This window comes from Meleagris gallopavo, chromosome 3 (assembly GCF_000146605.3).
Source record: "Meleagris gallopavo isolate NT-WF06-2002-E0010 breed Aviagen turkey brand Nicholas breeding stock chromosome 3, Turkey_5.1, whole genome shotgun sequence".
NCBI lineage: Eukaryota > Metazoa > Chordata > Aves > Galliformes > Phasianidae > Meleagris > Meleagris gallopavo.
The window spans coordinates 29,923,933-29,946,824 of NC_015013.2; the positions used below are offsets into that span (position 1 = coordinate 29,923,933).

Genomic DNA, 22,892 nt, shown 5'->3' on the forward strand with positions numbered 1-22,892 from the left:
ATTCAGATTTCACCTAAAAGGCTTTGACTAGTACCAAATTACAAAATTAATTACAGAAATATAATTAAAAAAATCTTAGTCCTAATCAAGAAATGCATTCTATTAAGAAACAAAAGTATAAAGCAACGTGATCACCTGCTCTCACAAGTATTCTCAGAGCCTGTAATCTAAATTCGACATTGTTCAGACTCCTACTACACTTTATTACAGTTTTTACATTACAATACTAATGCAAGTTTAATAAGCAAGTCATAAGGGAATAGTAGCTTTAAAGATAGCTATTTGGAGAAGTAGATTTATCATATAAAACTACTGCTCAGTATTTGAAGTTGAATGTCTCTAATGCCTCAAATAGTTGTCAGTGTCTGTTGCTCTCTAAAGTTTGTCTTTTGTTTAAAAGGACAAACAAATATAAGTTGTGGAAGGTAATAATTCACTATTTCCTAGGCTGCTTTTTTCTTTTCCAGAAAATTTCTGCTTGTAGAAAACCTGCTCTCATATTATATATTCTCTTGTTTTGTTAACATTCACTTTAAGAAAGATAATCTGTATCATCACAGTCAAATAAATTGGCCATTTTGTTCCCACACTCTGGATTGCCACATGCAAACTCAACCAAGCCAGATGACCTTAAATTTTGCCCCTCCTGCTACAGAAATTCACTTATGCCTATTTTGACTGGTTCAACCTTGAATGCCCACAACAAAGAAGCCAGAGATCAAACTCTATCACATTATGGGATGCATTTGCACAGCTAGCTTTTAGCACTACAGTTGAACTCTGATGTTCTACTGAGCTTTAACTCCATTGCACAGGAAGCTCATTCATAAGTCATGTTCACATTTCAAGAAAAAAATATAGACTTCAAAGTCTTCAGGATACATCTCTGAATAAGCTAATAACATTATGTTTTAATTAAAGTTGTCCTTTTTATACACCTTTAGTGAGTTTTGTTGCATGAAATTAAAAGAAATAATATTTTTTAGCTAGATACTCATAATACTCATGTTTGTTTGCTTGTTTTTCCTCTGGCAGTAATCCATTTTAATTCTTAATAGATATTTATTTTCATAACTGAAGACTTGCTCACCTGGGGAAATGATATAAAAAAAGTTTTTGAATTCATCCATCCAGACTTCTGCAAGCCGTCTGTTATTTTTGTTGATTATCTGCCCTGTACCTCCTGGAAACGTATATGGTGTTGCTTTTCTGAACACATGCCCAACATGTGAACAAGTTACAATTTCCAAAGTGCCACCACACTGCCAAATCTGAAAGTGAAAGCACAGTTACTGCATGGTTTAAACAACTAAAAAATGTTTTAAAATGTTAATTATTTTCTGTTAGTCAATTTGGAGAAAAGTCTAGAACATAAAAATACTATATGAAGGGAAAAGTAAGTTTGATTCCTGCTCAACAGGTAAGGATGCTCAAAAGCGTAAGTGGAGTAGCATAAGAAGGAGTATATCAGGCCTCACAGCATGAGATTAATTCAGAGAACTGGGCCAGCTGGACAGCAAAGGAATGAAAACGTTCACATGAATCACAGGAAAGTAAGAGATGGTTATCTGCCCACAAAGTCCACTATAAAACAGATTCTCCATGTAAAAACAACATATATTTCCCAAATAACATTTCTGAAAATATTTTCAGTTTATTTTGGAATCACGTATTTGTTCTGAGCTGACAAATAAAACAAAAGGTAACGGTGCTATTTGGTAGGAATGCAAGTGAGAACAATGAAAACAGGCAATCTTTAAGGTAGGCCACAAGAAACCACTCATGTTTCACTGACATGATAAATCGTACACTGACAGTATTACCCTTAACTTATGCTCCAAGTACATTTTCTAACTGAATTCCTTTTTTAAAAAACAAACGTATTTATTCACAGTAAACACTCCAATTCCATTTTTGTCACAAGACTGTCAACTATCCATCATACACTTTTCTTTACTGACAGGTACAGCTTTTGCATGTCTCCACCAGAGGAACTTGACAGGAAATATACTACTAGCTGCAAAAGGAGAGGACCCTGTCACTGTCATCTGGTCTGTATTTTACAGAATGTGAGACACACTGTCAGCAATAACACATTGAGCAGATATAAGCTTTTACCTACCCTGAAAGAAATTTCCAAGTTTTCTCCACCCCAAATATCCATTCCAGCATCATATGTTCCAATTTCCTGAAAGTAATCTCTGTCTATTGAAAAAAGACCTCCTGCCATTGTAGGCGTCCTGGAAAAAAAAAAAAAAAAAAAAAAAAAGCATCAGTCACTATAAAGACATACTTAAATACATTTCACATTTACACTGGCAAAATGACTTTTTATTTCTGTAGCTCAGAACATGCTCCTTCTCATGAGGCTGCTGTCCAAACGCAGTTACCATTGATGTATTTGCTAGCTCAACACTTTCTGGAGAAGGAAGCAGTTACTGACAGTTCTCATTGTTTCCTCGCTTCAAGTTTGACTCTGAATAGAGAAATAGCTGCTAACAAGCAGCTGCCATTCCTGCAGAAGGAAACTTCTGCCTCCAGTGATGGTAATTTTTAGTAAAGAGAAACTGGTTTCTTACAAGAAATATGTATGTCTGTCAACTACTCTTGAAGAATTACAAGAGGCCATGAAGTGGTCTGCATGCTTTCACTCTTCTCACTTTATACAAGAAAGTTGTACAATCAGGGTTACATTCAGATTTTCTTCACTAGTTCCTTACTCATAAAGAAAGAATGCTAATTTCTCACACTTTAGCAAAACTTCCCAAATTTTCATTTTTTAGTCAACACGCACACAATACATGAACTGCACATTCGCCTCGCCTGCTGATATAATTTTATAGCTCAAGTCTACAAATGACATATTTTTCTAGCATAAATCATTTTCTACAACTAGTCATTCTTCTGAAACACTTCACGCTTTTCCTGAAAGACATGTTAAATATAAGTTAGGTAGTCTCAATCTAACTATAATTTGTGTAGCTTTTTCCACTAAAATGGACATTGGGAAAAAAAAATAATCCATTAACCACATCCTGAGGACACCTTTGATTTCTTCATAACAGAGCACAAACCAAAAATACCAGAGATCACATCTTCAACCTTATATTAAGTTAATATTGCCCACTTTTCTGAGTGTTAAGGGCAGGAAATGTAAATTTGAAGTTGTGTTAAGGTGTATTTTACACTCAAGTTATATGTGTTCCACATTAACTTTGCGAATAGGACATACCAGAATAAATTTGCCTCCCTTTCATGTATTTGTAATATGTTTATGTACGTGCACACAAGCACACTTATATAGGGTGCTTTGAAAGTAATGCCTCCTATTTATTTCTATACAAGCTACCATAGATAGAAAGAGCACAGTAACACTATTTGCTAGAGCAAATTCTCAGCTACAACACTATTTTTCAACATAATCATCACCATTAGCTACTTGTTTTTGTCAGCAATGGACAAGAGCCTGCATGTTACACTTGTAACAACCTGCATGGGAGGATGTGACCTCAGTGCTCTGACTGTCTCATTACTAGCGAAATGTTGCTCACACAATCCACCTTTCATCGTCCCCAACAGGTGGAAGTTAGAAGGCACCGAATCTGAACCATATGGTGAGTGGGGTACAACATTCCTTCAAGACTGGCAGTGTGCTCCATGGTCTTCAAACTGGTATGAAGACTGGCATTACTGTGGAGCAAGAGTAAGGTTGTCTCCTTCTCTAGACTCTGGAAGTTCAAGCCTTCAGCTTAGTAAGAATCACAGTGACCACTAGGTCAGAGCTGATGGTTTATCTGGGTTCCAGGAAATCCAGAAGGACCCCTTTCCTCTCTCAGAAGATACTACACTCACTGAAGGATGCAACTTGAACTTTTCCTCTGATGGGTGAATTCACATCTTGCCACATGGACTGCGATTTTGACTCTGGTTTGTAGTGGTGACACCATATCTCCTCACTGGTAATGATGCAGTCCACGAAACTGTCACCTTTTGCCTTACACTAGTTCAACAAATCGTGACAAACTTTCATACGGTGTTATTTCTGCTCCTCTGTGAGTACCACGGGATCCACATGGTGCAAACTCTGCAAATTTAAACACTGACAACATCATTTCCAGTGCACTGGAACTCTGTACACAGATTGTAATCTGCTGATCTGTGTGGATGAGCTGATTGAGATGCTCTTCATTTCATGATGCAACAACTGCGCATGGTCATCATGAACACGGCTTGTCTTTCATGCTACTGTTGCTACTGCTGAAATGCACCCCTCACTGCCTCACTGTACTCACATCCACTGTTTGGTCTTCACAAATGTTCATCAAGCGTCTGTGAATGTCAATGGGTGCAATTTTTTACTGCATGAAAGAATTCAGTTCTCTATCTTTGCTTCACACACACTTCTGTGTCAGACACTGGTATGTCAGACTGCCTCCCTCTGCTGCCATTTGTTTCAATGAAACAAAATTTAATGAAATATTGACAGGAAGGTTCAATCTCTACTGCCATAGCAGCAACATCCACCTCTGAAACTGTGGCCCAACATTATAAAAAAAACAAGACACATTACTTTCAGAGCAACCCTCACAGACGCCGACAAGAAATAAAAATTGGTACGTATTCAAAATATTGTTTACCTGTTAGAGAAAAAAGTTAAGGCATTGCTTCAATAAAAATATATGTATCACAAGAACTAGCAAAAAGCTAGCAGTCAGCTGGTAATTAGCAAAAAACTACAGAAATAGTTCTACAGTGACATACCAATAGCTTTCTTCATTTCTTTCAAAAGTTACAATCAACCAATTCATGTAAAATAATCTTTATTCTGCTCCTTCAAATAGATCAACATATTGCAACAACAAAATTAATTGCCTACCTGTATCCAAGATTAATCCAGAAAGAACATCAGATGAACATTTTAACCAATTTAATAATTACCTAACAGGAAGAGTTCGATCTCCTTTCCGCCGATCCATCTCTCTTTGAGGAACTGGATACCAACGAAAATTCAACTTCCAGTTGAAACCACCATAGGTCATATCAGAACCTGCCATGTATTCAAAGGTGTCATCACTAATTACATCAATGATGGGACACACGACTGTTCTCCTAGAAAGAAGGATGAACCAAAATCTGTTAGTACAAATTTCAGAACAAGGTTTGTAGTTCCCTTTTTTAAACTCCATTTTTAACAAGTACTAAGTTTAAAATTTCAAATGCCATTTCTCAGCAGTGCACAATAGACTACTACCAGAATATCAAGCTCTATCTTGCTAATTTGAAATAACTCATCCAAATGAAAATGTGTTGCAATTTCGGCAATACTAGCTTTAAAAACAATAGCATGTGCATTATTATCAGTAATTATTAATCACCTTCTGCAGATGGAAAAAAACGATCACAGCTTTCTCAATGTCAAACTGTGACTGAAAAGAAACTTTGGTTTCTAGTTAAGTGGTCAAAATAACTCGCATGTTTTTAAATTAAGACTCAAGTCATTAGCCCTGGGGAAGTATTCTAAGATGCCATCAAAACTAAGAAATGAGTTACCACATAAAAATAGAAAGAGGCTTCACTGTCTACTGTTCTGACATCATTAAGGCATATATATACTCAGAGATAATAATTCTAATCATCTTAAAGATACTGAAATAACTCAAGTAGGCTTCCACTCATGGAAAGCTCTGCAACGAAGTTCAAAGGACACATTTATTTGAGCTATTTGCACAAATTGCAACAATAATTTACACGCATCTTACAAAAATGATAACTTAAAGGTTGATATTGTATCTTTGTACAGCTCTGTACAAAGGCTCTTTAATAGCTGCAGCTTTTTCATCATGTAATATTGTATTTTGTAACATGAAAACTTGTATGATTTTCACCTGTAACCATAAGAACAAAACTAAGATCTGTAACACTATGCTTAGTAGCTAGCCTATTTAAAATGCTGCTTACTAACAACTAGTCTGCAACTATGGAATTACTGCTCAGATGTATGTTTTGTAAAGCATACCAATTTCTCCTTAAAATAAAACAACACTCAAGTTTCCACCACATGTAAGCATTGTGAATACCAATTTAAAATAGGCACAAAGCCATGCTACTGCAGTGTAAATTAGAATGATTCCAGTAACTATTCTAACTTTAGAAAATACACCCTAAAAAACAAAGTCACATCACAGAATTTCACACATCCACAGATCATTCACAACCCGTATTATGAAAGAAAGAAGTCAAGAGAACCTGAATACAGTAAACTTGAGAGATACTTCTAGTTGTAGAATCGTAGAATGGAATCATAGAACAGTTTGGGTTGGAAGGGACTTTTGAGATCACATAGTTCCCGCCCTCTGCTATAGGCAAGGACACCTCCCTCTAGACCAGGCTGCTCAAAGCCCCATCCAGCCAGGCCTTCAAAGCTTCCAATGATGGGGCATCCAAAACCTCACTGGGCAAGTTCACTGTTCACTGGGCAAGACACTGTTCCAGTGTCTCACAACCATCACAGTATAAAATTCCTTCCTGATACCTCGTCTGAATCTACCCTCTGCCAGTTCAATATCAGTTCCCCTCGTCCTGTTGCTACCTGCCCTTATAAAAAGCTTACCCTGTTGTGATCAGCGCCTCCATTTCTTCTTTAAGAATATCTTCCCAAATTCATGATGGAGTAAGCCAAGTAAAAGAGCTCAAATACCACTACTTTCCACTCCATTCACACTCAGATCTCCCAGTTTTTAAACACATTAGCTCACGCATTTCATTTTAAACCATGTCTCAACTTTCAAAAGCAGTTCTGAATTAGCCTTTTAGTCTTAACAGCAGTGCAAAATACAGGACTTTCTCGTCCTTTCAGAAAGTAGATACTTGCTTTTAGGTTACATCATAGTACTTCGAAACTTCTTAAAAACCTTAAAAAAAAAAAAAAAGATGGACCAACAGATGGATAATTACCTGTCAGCTTTGATCCTTGCCAGCAGAGGTTCGAGCCAGCCTACCGTACATTCACAATGAGCATCTAAGAAGGTGATGACCTGGCCTTTCGAAGCAGCAGCCCCCTTTAATCTAGCTCTGATCAAACCAGAGCGCTGTTCCATTCGAATCACATGGACAGGTACTTTTAATTTTTTTACATAGCTCTCCAGTGGTCTTTTCAAAAAGTCTGTGAGGAAAAAAATCAAACAGATGGAAACTGTCAGTTACAAAGTACAGCTTTTTTTCTCCCTTTGTTTTTGATAAGAGAGTTGAAATAAGGTTTCTCCTTGCTTTTCTATCTCTTTCCTCAGCTAGTTTACTCTGCTGCTTATTCTCCACTTTGCACAAAGCCCTTCAGCCCTCCCCCATGCATTTCACTTGCTAGAGCAGGAAGTTCCTTCTCTTCACTCTGTCATCATGGGAAACAAAAACGGAGAGTGTAGAATGCTTACATAAAAATATGATGGGATAGACAAGATTTTATTATGGAATAAATGTATGCATACATATTCTTGGGCATAAAATTATCCATCATGAAAGTAACAAAAATGAGCCAACTAGCTGAACTATTTATCTCCTACCATAATGTAACTTACAGATTTCTTTGCAGAGTTTGAAATATAACCAAGTGCATTTTTCAATTCTGCTTTCTCCACATATGTCTGGCTAAGATCTCTAAGTTATCACTATAACTCCTAAAAACAAAAATGAAGACAATCAGCTGTATGTCAGTGAGCATCTGTATCACAAACAAACCTGCTTATCTGAGGATCAAGTTAATTAAAATACAACATCCATAACTAACTAACGGCTAATAAATGCTTGTAAGTTCAAAATTTAGTGCGGTATAAACAGCTGTCAAATTTCTCACTGCTCAGCATAGTCTTTGTCCATCATGAACAATTAGACTATGAAAAATAATAAGGAAGAACAAAGAACTGAGAGGAAAAAAGCAATTTACAGCCATATAAAACTTGTGTAATAACATTGTATAGATTTGAAATCTCTAATAGAGGCAAAATAAGTTGTCTTATAAAACTCAGCCACTGAATGTATTACATGATACATTCAAAGCATGTGAGAGTTGTAGTACAACAGTAGTGCACAGCCTAGAGTAGGATTTAATGTAAGATATTATTAAGTCCTTCGTGCAAGGATGTGTGTGACACTGGAGGGAGAAAAAGCACGGCATGAACTCTTGGGCTGTCTTGTAAATCTCAAGAGGCAGAGCTGCCCCAGGGATGATTACCATTCCTCACTATTGCTCTGGTGAGCTAATTCCCTCCTCATTTTTCCCTTCGCATTGGTGGACTGTCACTAAAACACACAGAAATAAGTTTTGACACATCTTGGACGCTGAGCTGTGTTAAAAGAGTTGGAAAGATCTTAAATATTTGTCTCAAGAGAAACTCGCTACAAGTTAACTTTTTATTGTGCATACTAACAGAGATTCAAAAGAATGTTTAGTACTAAAAATTGAGAAGTACAAACCCATTTTCACATGTGAAAATTTTGCAGGCCTGCTGGGGTTAAGCACAAATCATTTGACTGACGCAGCCTGTGTCGAATTAATTTCACTTCTTACTACATAGCTTCCCAAAGCCACCAACTTAAGAGACCAGCATTGTGGAACTATTTATTGTTTAATGTATATGTGTATATATATGTGTATTTGCATGATTATACAGATAACATGACAGTGAAGAATTTCTCTCTATGCTAATCTGACAGTCAGAAAAATGTTCCTCCGCACATATAAAAATCATTTGAATAATCTCTTAATGCATACATTAGATTTTGGCCTACTAGAAATGTTAAGCTTTAGAGATAACTTTATACGCAAGCCATATACTTACACTAAATCCTATGTTAAACACCCAAATGAAAATATTTATGCACTACAGCGTCAGATGTTCAGGAATGACCTGGGATGACAGCCGAGTAAGTTTTTAGCATTGCCTCATGCACTTTAAGCAGAGTGAGGTTTTGACAATACTTGCAAAAAACCTTCCGTATCAGAGATAAAGCTTTCTGCTGGATATTCCTTTCTAAACTTTTTTCTCTATCAATATGAATCATTTTATTTATTGCTATGGACTGTTTAAAGAGCATCTTCTACAGCAGTACTGGCACTAAGAAATCCAAGATGACAAAGAAAGCAAATCTATTCAGTTAAAGCCAGTAAGTGTGCAAATTGAAAAATAATTGGACAATTCTATTACTGAGTCACAGTTCATGAACATAAAGTAAACATTAAGTTTCAAAGTAAATATTTTTATTAAGCTACAATACAGATTTACAGATTTTTAATCATGCAGTCACAGATATAAGAAGCACAGATATAAACTTTACAGATGATATTTTCAGGCATTTAGTTTTAAATCCATTGCTTTGATATGCATCTATCACTAGCTTCGGTGGGTGTTTTCTGTCCTGATGTAATCTGCCTTGCACACTGGGCCATTCAGTACTCGACCTAGTTTTAAAGTACTGACTACTTCTGATTTCTTCTGTTAATGTTGTTTTCTAAAGTAGTTAACAAAGAAGTTAACACTCGAAAACAAAACACGCAATTCTGATCAGGAACTAGAGAAGAAACGTTACAGCCATGCCTTGTTTCTCCAAAGCTTTTTTTGCAGTGTAAATAATTGTGTGATATTATGCAAATTCATTCTTTTAAGAGCTTGACACTGGCAGGTACAAAGTGTGCTTCAGGCAGACTGAATGCTTACTTCATTCCAATTAAATTGACTCTGATGTTAGAATTCAAAATACACTGCTCAGGCTGAACAGTTTTCTTTTTCTGGAAAAAAGTCTGCCGTTTTAATTCAACACAAACAGAATATGTAAGTAGCATATGCTAAAGCCTTCATATTTTCAGGCACCACATCCCTTCAGTTTTATTTAATGTAAAAGAACATTTGCTGGAAACATAGTATGTTTTTGGAAAATAAAGCATAAAAAAAAACAAAACAATTTTCAGGTACTGTTGAAAATAACTGTAAATAAAAATTGCCAAAGTGATCATCACAGATTTCAAAACTAAAGATGCTCAATAACATCACCGAAAAATAAATAAAAGATCTGAAATATTACATCTTTCAGCCTAGAATTATCTTGATTTTGTTACCTACCTCAAACAAATAAGGAACACAAAATATATCTTTAAAAAGCCATTTTTGAAGTGAATTATAATTCTACATTATAATGAGGACACGGCTAGCGTTAAATAAAATTTTTGGTTGCTGTTACTGTTGTTGTTTATTAAATAGAAATTAAAGAGACAAAACAAGAAATATCTGCCTACACTATTTTAATAATAGCTTACTCTATTTCTAGGTCACATTGAAGGCTGACCTGTCACTATTAATCATTAGCAAAGATATGAATTATTGAAAGGAACTGTGTAGATAAATGAAACAGAGCAGATTTGCACTAAACTTTGTTTTTCTAGCATGAGTCTGAGCATAAGACCAACCAACCAAAACAGTATTCCCTCTATTTCATTAAGGAAACCTGTACCTGCACAATAACCTGATTACAGACACTCCAAACTCAAATATCAGCATCTATGCTCCCCAGGAATAATCCTCAGAGTGGCGAGCAGTTTCAAAAGAAAGGTGCAACAAGAGCTTTAATAACTACAAGAAATTGAGGGGTGCTGTTACCAATTCCCTCCAAGTGAAAATAGTGAAAATTTGACCCTTCTAAAAGCTAAAAAGTTAATCAAAACTCCCATCTTATCTGGAACACATTCACACGGTAGCTTTGCCCTTTGCACAGGCACTCCTCTTCTACCAGAGTGTGACTGCCTTTCAAGCCTGTTGCTTTTTCCAAATGGCACTAGAATTTGTTGAAGAGGCTAACGCCAGTATCAGTGAAATAGCAAGTGTGAACAAGAAGTAAGGAACAAATACTGATACGTGTGCAAAGACAACCTGAGTGCATGAGCAATGCATCCCTAGGTAAACAGCCTGGTCACAACTCACTGAACTGGCATTATCTCTCTTTCCCCTGTTCATCTTCTTCACTGCCAGCTGTTCTCTAGACCCACATGGCTTGGAATTGGTCAGACAATGTTATGTCACTACACATACATAGAACCTGAAGAAGAACCTAACACTTTTTACTACACTAGGTACAAAGTGTAAAAAGATACCCTATAAAAATTCTTCATAGTCTTCTAAACCTGTGAATTCTTCAGCTGTGAATCCACAAAAATTCATGCTAGCTATTGTAATCCACATACCCTCATGCTACTCAGACCATATGGACTGGAATCCAACATCTCTTCCCGTACATAGATTTTGTTTGTTCAGATATTTGGACCCATCTTACTGTGAAGTTGGAATTAACATAATAAGCAGAATATGTATTTTGCAATATTGGAATCATAACCCTCAAACTGAGATATATCAGCACGCTGGTTGCTCAATTCTCCAACTAAAGCAGGGAAATTACTGCTGATACAGATAAATACAGATGACCGCCAACAAATGGTGGCTGCCAAGATTTTATTTATTTACTTTAAACAGTGGCCTCTTCACTTAATCTTAATCTACTAGAAAGCTTCCAATACAGAAATATATTTTAAAAGGATTATTTCAACACACTTCAGAAAACATAATATTCTCTCATTCTCATATACATATATACGTACAAGAAAAAATATCCCTCAAGTTACACTTCATAACCAAAAACACTGACAAAAATCAATCAAGAAACAAAACAACTGATCTTAAAATGAGCTACCAAGTACTGTCCAGAATATTATCTTTATTTCTACTGTATTGTAATTTACAAAAATCACCGGCAAGCAAAATCTAAATAAAGTCATTTTAAGAAAACCAGCTTCAAGTTTTGTCCATTAATTTCATTATAGAAGGTAATGAAACACAAGCTTTATTCTGTATCACAGAACTTTCACTTTGTCCACTGACCATTAAAAAGTGGAATCTCATACAGCAGGGAAACTGAACTGCAATTTCCCATAAGCTGAAAAGTCAGTACTGATCCCTTTGAGCACCAAGTTTGACTGTAGTACCAAACTAAATTGGGGTATGTGTGAAGAAGAAAGTTCCCTTTACTATTACTCATCACATTGCTCAAATTTTAAAATGCCCCAAGCCTTAATGATGTATTAAAGTTCCGAATGTAGAACAAGAAAATGGTAGCAGGATAAACATAATCTCTATAATGTCAACAAAAAAGTAAACAGACAAAATTGTATTCATTTTCAGAGCAGAATGATCCATTTATAATTGATAAGAGGCATATTGCTTGCTGCCCTTCAACCCCACTACTGTGTTTTGCTGAGCAGAGCTAAGCCAGTAAAACTTCGCTTTCAATTTTTAAAGAAAAAAGAATAACAAACTGTAATATCTTAAAGGTATCAACGTTTATCATTACCTCTTTCACTGGCATCATCAACAAGTACAATTTCTTCCAGCATGTGTCGTGGTGACCGGTTTATCACACTATGAACAGTTCGTAGAAGTGTGCTCCAAGCTTCATTGTGAAAAACAATGACAACACTTGTTGTGGGAAGGTTGTCTGCATACACCTTTGTTTTACAACTGTTAACCAAAAAAAAAAAAAAAGAGCATTTGTAACGATCAAGTTCGGACTGCAAGTTTGAAGTAAAACCATACAATTTATGATATACCAGCACTATGTGAATGTCCCAAGTGTGACAAAAGGAGGAAAAAGTGCACAAATTAATATTTCCACATTAAAAAGTCCTTACATTCAGGTATACTTCTAGTATTCCACCCTACCACTCAGAAAAGGAACCTTCATGGAGTAACCAGTACTTGAAATGATAGACCTCCACACTGCCATCACATACAGCTAACAGTATTTATTCCCGCTACTTGGATATGCAACGCTTCACAAAACAAGTATATTAACTCAAGGTGCTAATTTAAGCCTCCATTCCCTCAGAGGGCAAGGGGTAACCCTAGTACTATTACACGGACAGAGGGGGAAAAGGGATGAGAAATGCACAAGGTAAGAAATAGCAAACTTGAAAGAGACTGCATAAATAAAGAATATATAACGAAGAAAAATGTAATTCATAATCGAATGAGAAAAAATTGTAGGCACATTTTATGTTTGTAACTTCATTTCAACAGAAAAGCTTTTATTAGATCCCAACTCATTACATATAGTCATTTAAAAGCAATCTGTTATAAATACTGTTAGAACATGTTAAGTATCACCTGTGGCCCTAATTGAGAGCCTGAGAAGTAAACAGTGCATATCTTCAACTAAAGTATAAAAACAATACTGAAGGAACAACCTGTCAATACAGGATTGTGGTGTCAGCATCTATTCCCACCCCCCGGAAGAACTGGTGACACCATGAACACAAACCAAAAGAGGCTCACAGCATGAATATTTTATTTGCTAGCTAACTTGGTTAGCCAGAGAGCCTGAAGCAAGAGCAGTTCTCATAACACACAGGCATTTGGCTCTATGGTAGTGACAAAAAACACTCAGTGAGCCTAGATCCCAGATAAGATGAGGTATAATTTAAGTCCAGGTATAATTTAGGAAGCATCTCAAAGAGCTTCTGTGCAATCATGCTTCCCCTTCTGAGAATTGAAACACCAACATCTTTGAAACAGGCACTATCTGTCCTCAATATTAGACTTGTCTACAATCACAGCTGACTTTAATTATTCATTACAACGAAGCAAGTGTCAAAATCTTTAGAGAAAACACTCATATCCCTGTTCTTCTTTATTTGATTCATGCATAAAGAAAATTTGTGAAGAACGTCAACTGACAAAGTATCAACTGACAAAGTATTATTTCTGTGTATCACTTGAAAAATAAAATAGCTTTTGGCAAAGATGCCTTGAATTTCAGATGGCAAGTTCTACACATGGGCCAAATATTCTTTTCACTTGTTCAGCCCATTATGTTGCTTTAAAACCAAACCATCAATATTTTATTCTTTCTACAGCACTGCTCCCTAGACCACAAAATGAAGTATCCATGTGTTGACTTTCAGTCTTAGTAGAAATGTAAATCTTCCAGTTGATCCTATAGTTTTTAAACAGAATATTTGTAGAAAAGCTGACATAGTAGATCTGTTTGCTGTATTTCGTAAGAAGCCATAACATCTCATTCAACAGGACTATCTTCGTGGGGTGGCCAAAAGCTTTGTCATTGCAATACTACATTTTGGATCTTCAGCCTTGCCTGTCTTCATTTTTGGTAAATGGAAGATTTATTTTACTGAGTTCCAAACGAATGAACTGGTACAAAAAAAGCTAGCCACAGACAAGAACATTTATAAAACATTACATTGTCTTTAGTATAAAGACATCAGAATCTTTAAGATCCATCTTTGAAAGGAAACCTTTTATCCCTAACATGCCTGAAAGGCATACAGAAGGTTGATGAGTACCCCCTCTCAAGCACGTCCACTGTCTGCGACCTGTAGAAGATGAACATCGCTGCATCCATAACAAGATTTGCCTACTGTCAACCACAGCGACCAGCCCTTTCTGGAGTAACAGTCTGAGAGCGACCTATGCTGCCCTGTCTACTAATATTTAGAGACTCTCACAAGCGGCAACACAAGTTTGTTTCGTAACGGTATTCCTTTCCGCTGCCTTTCTCAATATACTTTACACAAATATTTGTGACTAGATAACAAAAAAGTAGTTTTTAATTTTGAAATCATTGCCCTACGCTACTTTCCCCCAGGAACACACTGCTGCAGAACGCAAAACAGAAAGAACAGTTAACCCAGAGCATCAGCCCTCTATGTAAAACCCACATTTTATCTTGAGTAGCAAACCTTTAAATTAAGAATCCTTTTTGTCTTTCATTTGAAAACAAATTACCCCAGGAACGGATTACTACTAAATTTAAAATGCAGCATTTGTTTCAACCAACAGATAAGCAACATTAGTAGCAGAACATAACCATCAAGGGTATGACACACAGGGCATGAATTAAGGGAAATTTGAATTTCAATTCACTACTAATACATTATGTTCCTTTAGTTGGATCATGCCTCAAATAGTTTTAAAATTGAGTGCATAATATCAGAAAGGCATACCATCTCCAGTAATTTAATGAAGACTCCAAACAGCAGCTGAGAATATCTACTTCACCTGAAATGCATCATCCTTTCCTTAATCTATGGCATGCATCAGGCAAATTCTTGGCTAATGCAACTTCATATATTATTTAGATTGTGGAAATTCCCCGGAAATATTAGATATTTTAAATGCAAGCAATGAATTATTATCTTATTACTTAAAGGTACAGAAAAAGAATAGGACAGACTATTTCAATACGGCCAAGAAAAAAGCCTGCTTAATCTACATGTGTTGACATACACTTTCCAATGAACAAAACAGTGAAGATTTTCTTTATTCCATATCAAGTCTCCTTTCCAGAACTGGAATCATCAGCTTCAGCCTCATTAACCGTCTATTCCTCACTAATGTTTCGTTTGTTGCTTTCAGGTAATGAGGAAATGAAAGAGGATAAATCTCGTTTCCTAATTGATTTTCCACGATTTTTCGTGTCACATCAAAATCAGACTCGAGATAAAAATGAAGTTTACAAGCATTGTGTAAAACATTTTGAAAAACGTTTTTACAAAGAAGCCACAGGACAGTAACAGATAAGACTCAGGCCCGACCTCTGTCAGATGCACATAAATAGGCATTGTTCACAGAATTTCACCTTTTTTCAATTTTGTGCCATATATTCAGAATGCTTTGGCCCGTTGTTTACTCCTAGGCCTGCATTTCCTTAAGAGCAAAGGAGGGCAGCATGCTGGGTCCAAATTCTTTGCTCACTCAGATTTATGTCTAACATGCTACAAGCAAAAGAAGGATGACAAATCACAGCGTATCTGTGGATAACATTGCTAACAAGCAACAACACTAAAAATAAAATTAGTTTAACGCCCTACAGCCTAATTTTAAAATTTTAAACTCATTACAGAAGTTTCTAAAATGGAAGGTCAGAAGCAATTATTATTTATGCTTTTCTTCTCTACCACCTTCTTTTTTTATGAAGATGGTAATTGGATCATACATAGAAGCTCTGTACATTTTAGACAGGGAGGCACATATAAAAAAAATCTCCAGAAAGATACTGTTTAGTGTATTGTGTATAGCCACTTCAAAACAACTTGAAAGAATCTGAAAACCTCTGAATAAACTGTTTACTCTTTTCTCTTTCAGTTCAGGCTATAAACAGTCTGTGGGAGACATTACAAAAAAATAAGCTCAAAACAACAAGTATTATTAGAATAGAATTGCCTTAACTTTAGTCATTAAATCTCAGATTTTAAACTCTCTGTAACCATTATCTTGCAAGGAAAGAACTTCTGACTCCTACTAAACAGAATATTAAAATTTCTATCCCATTTGACAAGATAACTTTGGTCAAAAACTAAACACCACTGCAATACTTTGAGAAGCTGCATATCCTAAGTCTGCAGTTGAAGCTTTTAGTTGTTGGTTAAAAATGACAGTCAACATGAAGGACATCTCTGTTAAAAGAATTAACTGTACATAGTTTTGGAAGGTGGTCTTCTTCAGTTTTCAATCTTTATAAAGAAATACCTGGTATACAGAAATCTACAGTTTGCTAACATTTAATTTACCCAGCCAACAACAACAGCAAAAAATCCTCTAAACTCAAAATGTGGAATAAAAGATTTTAAAAAGAAAAACAAAAAAGGAACAACAATTTTACTTTTGAGTAAATGCAAAATGCATTATTCAGAGTACTTCAAGACCTTATGAAATGCAATTTTCCAAAGCATCTAAACAGCATTCACAATGCTATTCATGACTGCAGATGAGCACCTCATTGTTACCAGGTCTGCTGATACCAAAGTACTTAGTGCCACCAGCAGCAAGATTCCAGACATCTCAGCTTACAGCTTATTCTCTTCTATACTTTTTGAGTATTAGCAATGCCTGAGCCTTCAAGATGCTAAGAACTAGGGTGAGCACATTCATTCTGTGTTACCCACATCACCACAGCCATTTGCTCTCAACTCTAATTTACAACTAGCAGAACAGGAACTCTTATCTCTTATGTTCGTGAAGGAATGAGGGAAACATACTTCTGTTTCAGCAGTGGTGAAGTAATCTACTGGAGGATCTTAAACAAACCCTCATTTGAATTCCTCAGAAGTGAAATTGTTCTGATAACCATTCTGCTCTGCTTAGTGCCCAAGACCAACAAGGCCTACCCTTCATTGTCCTAATATCACCTCTCTCAACTTACTGTTGAGATTTTCAGAGAAACTTAGATATTAGTTTAGAAACACAACACTGCAACCAACTCATGATAATATTTGGCATTTTATCAATACTGTAGCACTGTATTCACAGAACATAGTTTTGAGAAATTATTCTTACAACTCAAGATCAAGTGCTATGTGCAACACTGTCGTATCTTTAAACTCATATTTACAGTATTAGAGGCAATCCATTTGCACACTCTTTGAAATCATGCTAAGTCTTTTTTGGAAGTAATGTAATAAAATGGGATTTGATATGAGATATATAAGATCTATCAGTATATTTCATAAGCTGAAGGACTGCTGTCAAAAAAAATCTGCAAACATAGTAGAGATCTTGTTGGAAATCAATTATATACTACCATGATGTCTATGCAGAAAGAGACTATGAGGACATAAAAACAAAAATTCAGTAGACAGGCAGTACCAAAGCCAAGATTTGGTATACGTGACATCAATTTTATACCCAGATTCCACCAGCTTTCCAAGGGAAGAAGGCACAAGCAATATAATAATTTACAACGGCTCAGAAATATTAGCAGCAGTTAAAACACTTGCACAACTCTTGTTTTCCAAACCCAGCATACCCAAGCAAAAGCGTATCAATGAAACAGACAGAGCTGAATGCAAGCACAAGTATCTGCTGTGCACTTCACAGCTCAGATGGGAAATCACACTAGAGCTCAGACCACAGCTCGTATGTGCAGTATGCTAATGCAATACAAATCATATTTGAAAGGAACAACAGAAGGGAGTGAGGGGAAATGTATTTAGTCATTTTACAGATGTAGTCCAAGCTTTTATCTTGCACAGTACAAACAACGGTTAAAAATAAAAGCTGCAGTTACAAATAAAATGCATCTCAGAACTTAAATATGAGAAAGGAAAACTGCATTAGAGCTGAAATTTTGAGGAAACGCTGTACAACACAGTACCTAGAATAAACCTGTTTAATACTAGTGATACAGTATAAGAAGAATAATCTTTAGTATTAAAATGTACTCTGGGAAGTATGCATGAGCATCTGAAGGCTTGAAAATAAACTATTGAGGATACTGAAGTTAATGCTAGATCACCAGAGAAGAAAATACAAACTCCTGCATTAAAACCTCAGGCTTTGATTAATAATGGCCCCATCATGCTGCACTGCTGTGAATATACCAGTACTCAGTTGTTTACCTGCCCATCTGCCTAAAGTTATAGTTTGCAACAAGTTAAGGCAACAAAGCTGAGACACAGCCCTGCTCGATGCAAACAATGCTCCCTCCTTAAATCACAGGTGAAAACATGTTGGAAATAAGACTGAGTCACCCTGAAGCTGCTGATGCTCACACATTTCTGGCAGAGAATAACATCTCTGTAAGCAGAGGTGACGGAAAGTGCCAAAACACTCCATCAACAACCACCAGTATTCAAATCAAGTGATGCTTTTCTGGTAAACAGTGACTTAAGTCTTTCCTGTACATCAGCAGCAATCTCATTACATCATCACAAAGGAGAGCATTAGTAAATCTGCTTCCAATTTAAATTTTTAGAATAACACATTGTAACTAAAAACAACTAAGATGGGCAAAGCTAATATTAACAGGAAACAACACAGCAAAAAGAGTTAAAAGCAGTACTTCTGAGAAAGATGGAATTGCTGACCAACAGAATGTGCCACAGCTCTTTTTACCAAGCACACCCTGTGTACAACCACAGTTTTAACTTGCGGCTGCACAAAGAAAGTGCTGCACAGAAGTCTGCAACAAAACCTCACACTACAGAGGAAAGCTGCTTCTTCCAATCAGATCAGAACAATTTGTTTTAAAAAGAGCTCTTCGCTTCTATAATACATATCACAACCCCAATTACTCTGTCTAAACTGATGACCTGAATGCCAGTAATTCTTATTTAAGCACTTCCATCCAGCCTGCTTAAGTGCCTTCCCTTCAATAGCATTGTGTAATTTACCTGCCACCCTTTCTCCTGCTTTCAAAGATTTGTATATAAGAAAGGCTGTATTATCTCATGATTCAAGCAGAACTCTTCTTTAAATCTTGGAAACAAAGTCCAAAATGGTCCTTAAAACTACTGTGGTTACAGAATTCAAGCAGAAGTTCACAAAAGTAATTACCTACAATTGAGTGTTGTTCTCATCAAAGTTACCACAGGAAAATACTTTTTGAAGTAAGGAAAAAAAAAAGAGTTCTGTCCTCAAAGACGGAAATAAAATAAGTTCTCTAGCCATATTATTTTCCATACTTAACCTACCAACTAGAGTAAAGTTTGTGACATGGCTGCTCATCCAAAAATGGAAAACTCGTAACCAAGAATGAGTCGGTCAAATCTTTGCGTCAGTGTGCACACACCTACGTAACTGCGTGTGTGTATATGCCTACAGACAAAGACAACAATTTGCAGGAAGCACGCTCATTTTTGAAGAGACAACTTTTAAAAACCTTTTCTTTCTAGGAGAAAGATTTATAGCTGATTTCATCCAACGCGAACATTTCAAACTGCTCATTCTGTACGAAGCCAGTAACAACCTAAATGAAAACAAAAGCCAGATGAAAAATGCAAAAAAAAAAAAAAAAAGGTAATCTGCTTTGAAAAACAACTGTTAAATCTTCAGTGCCTTACAAGCTTTCAGACTTACAGTGTGACATTGCTGAAATTTACACTGCTTTTCAAGGGACCAGCAGATCTCCTTTGCAGATGCCAGACTAATTAATAGCCTGGATTTCTAGCTTGTAACATGAACATAACGTTGAACAAACTTCTGTAGTCTTCCACCATCATCCTGACAACTTAGCTCTTTTTTATTACTTTTTCTATCACTGTGACCCAAGCTAAACAAGTAACAAACTTCACCAAGAATATCACAATTTATGAACCTATTTTAATCCCCTGATTTTATGAGGATTTTTGCACAAACTTCCCATTGCAAAGTTTCTTTTCCCTATATTCCACCTAAATAGCTGCAGCTCACAACAGCACCCTAAGCAATAATCTCCCCTTTCAACACCACAGCTCCAGCCCATCCCCCTCTTTACAGCAGATGAGGCAATCACACAGCTACTGGGTTGCTTCCATTTGCTGACCAACAAACCCACTCCCCCAGCCCTGGGGAATACACAAACCTCCACTCAGCCAGTGAACTGCAAGGCCACACAACTGTTGGATCAGCATCAACAGAAGCAGTGCTGAGATTTTTGGCTGCACCCAATTATATACAATACACAATGTACACCTGATGATACACAGTGTGAAGCTACTCCCTTGGCTCTTCTCCTGAATTAAAATCATTAGAGAGAACACTTCTTCACAAAGCTCGTAACAGTCAAGACTTCAAGCGTTACCACTAAAAAACAAACCATAAAACTTAATATATTGAATTCCAACGGCTTACTGTTGCATGTATGCCTTTAGTAGTTTTACCTTTAATAGGTATACACAAATAGACTATTTTCCTCACGCAACGGCTGTGTAAATTTTAGGAATTTGAATCATCTTATGATTCAACTGTAGTAACAAAGCATACAGGCCAACCCCTGCAGTCAGGTTCTTAATTTCTCCAAACAAGAATTTTGATATGTTCTCACTCGAATATTTCAGGCTTAGAACAGACCAATTTTTAAAACTTAAGTATGAAAAGCAAGTTGCAGTCTCAGAACTGAAAGCATTATATTGCATCATATAATTAGCATACGTGATGCATCCATAAGCCTGGATCTATATACTGTTTTTTCCAAGCAGAGAGAAGAAAGATGAGAATTAGTTGTACGAATGACTTGCTCAGAAATAAGCCAAGCATCATAAGCCAGCCATAAACTCAGCAACACTCATACAAGTAAGACTTAGAATTATTTTAATCACAGGAGAGAGAAGGAGGAAAGTCAACTTCATCCATACTGTAAAATAGAGCTTCAGAGTAGGAAATGAACAGGAACAAAAAAAGCCTTCAATAATAACTTAAACCAGCCACATTACTGGCCTAGTTGAATATCATGGGGATATCTGCCTCTTAATGTTCTAAGTTGCTGAAGCCAAAGCTTGTATGAATTTTAAGCCTAGTTCATTCAAATACAGAAGTCCATCTGGCTAAAAACTGATTACACACTAACACCATCTGCATCACTCAAACATCTGCATCACTGCTCCCACAGTATAGATAGCTTGAGAGAAGGACAGGCAATATGCAGGATTTAACAGAGGTATAGTAAGGTGTCCCATATACTTAATTCTGGTTACAATTTACCAAATCTGGAATAACTGAAAAGGAAGGTATTTTATGCCAAACTGTACAAAGATGCAGCCTTGAAGAAAGGACGCGAAGGTACCCAAAGCTCTCCTCATCTCTCCCTGCTTCTAGGGGAAGCCCAACATCTTTTCAAGAGATCTCAGCCTGCACTTTAAAATATCCCAGTGGAAGCTCCAGTGGTGACCAGCACTTAATGCTGCACAACACTGTGTTGCCCAGCTATGCCTCCATTGCTTCCAGCCCTGATCACCTGGGCCTGGAAAAGTAGGGAGTTTTGCGCACTCTTCTCTAGAGCACAGAGGTCAGCACTGGGATTAAACTCTCATGCCAAGGACCCAAATATCTCCTTAAATGTTCTGTATGTTCCACAAATCTTTCAGATTTGTGAGACTGCAGGCCTGAAAACTTCAGTCTTTGTACACAGTTCTCATTCTTTGGTTTCCAAAGCTGCTTCAGAATCACCTCAAAACTGAGATCAAACATAAGCCATGTAACACCACACAAAGTTCATGCATTTAACCACACCACTTTCCAGCCTGATCACTAAAACAGATAGGCACACCTAAGTACATTTTTAGTCACTGACACCTATTTCAGTTGATGTCTTCTCATCTTCAGTAAAATCAAGACAAGACTCTCGTGCTCCTCATCACTCAGCGTTTTACTCTTTGCTGTCACATCAAACCTACAGCTGCACACTTTCCTGGCAAGTGTGAATCAAACCCCACTTTGATGACTGATTCACAGACCAGACTAAGACATGCTTACAAGAAATAATCTACTAGTAACTTAAAACCAGTCTGCTGTCCCCAGCTGCTTGCTCCTCCACGCCAACATCCCCCCAAAGACTGTGGCCCTGGCATTTATATTAATTACAATAACATGCTCCAATGTAGATTCATGGAAATATCCAAGTTTAAAAATATTACTACTTTTCTGTTGTTTATTTTGTTTTTGTCGTTGTTTCTCTATTAACCCGCCAGAAGTCTAAGTAGAACATTTACTCTGCAGACACAAAAGACTACCAATTCAGTTGTATCTCAGTGATTTTAAAGGCATTTATTTGCCTCAGTAATTTGGTGACAAGTAGTAAAAACAACTATCAACATATAAATAAGACTAGGGCACAGCTCAGTAGAACTCAGAATATGTGCAGACATCTGATACAGAGGAGTTCCACTAAGCTGGACAAGCACCCAGAAGCTAAGACAAATTACATATTCTTTTTTCATTAAGAAACAAAATTTCTTGGCCAAAACAAACATGCTTCCCCACATGGGTTAGGCACTGAGATGAAACAATGAAGACCCAGATGCAGAAGCGCAAGACAGAGAACGGAATCTGTACAGGTAAGAGCTACGTATGGCTGCGAGGGATTGAGCA

The 22,892-nt window shown here is 36.6% G+C and overlaps 1 protein-coding gene across 1 annotated transcript in view; it reads right to left on the minus strand.

The window, feature by feature from the left end:
• Positions 1 to 22,892, minus strand: part of GALNT1 (polypeptide N-acetylgalactosaminyltransferase 1) — a 56,629-nt gene that overhangs the window by 11,875 nt on the left and 21,862 nt on the right. The window contains exons 4-8 of the mRNA XM_010708584.3: positions 12,385 to 12,551; positions 6,955 to 7,162; positions 4,939 to 5,109; positions 2,123 to 2,240; positions 1,091 to 1,271 (exon numbers count right to left, since the gene is read on the minus strand). Of these exons, the coding sequence (XP_010706886.1) occupies positions 1,091 to 1,271; positions 2,123 to 2,240; positions 4,939 to 5,109; positions 6,955 to 7,162; positions 12,385 to 12,551 (845 nt within the window). The remainder of the gene's footprint in view (positions 1 to 1,090; positions 1,272 to 2,122; positions 2,241 to 4,938; positions 5,110 to 6,954; positions 7,163 to 12,384; positions 12,552 to 22,892) is intronic.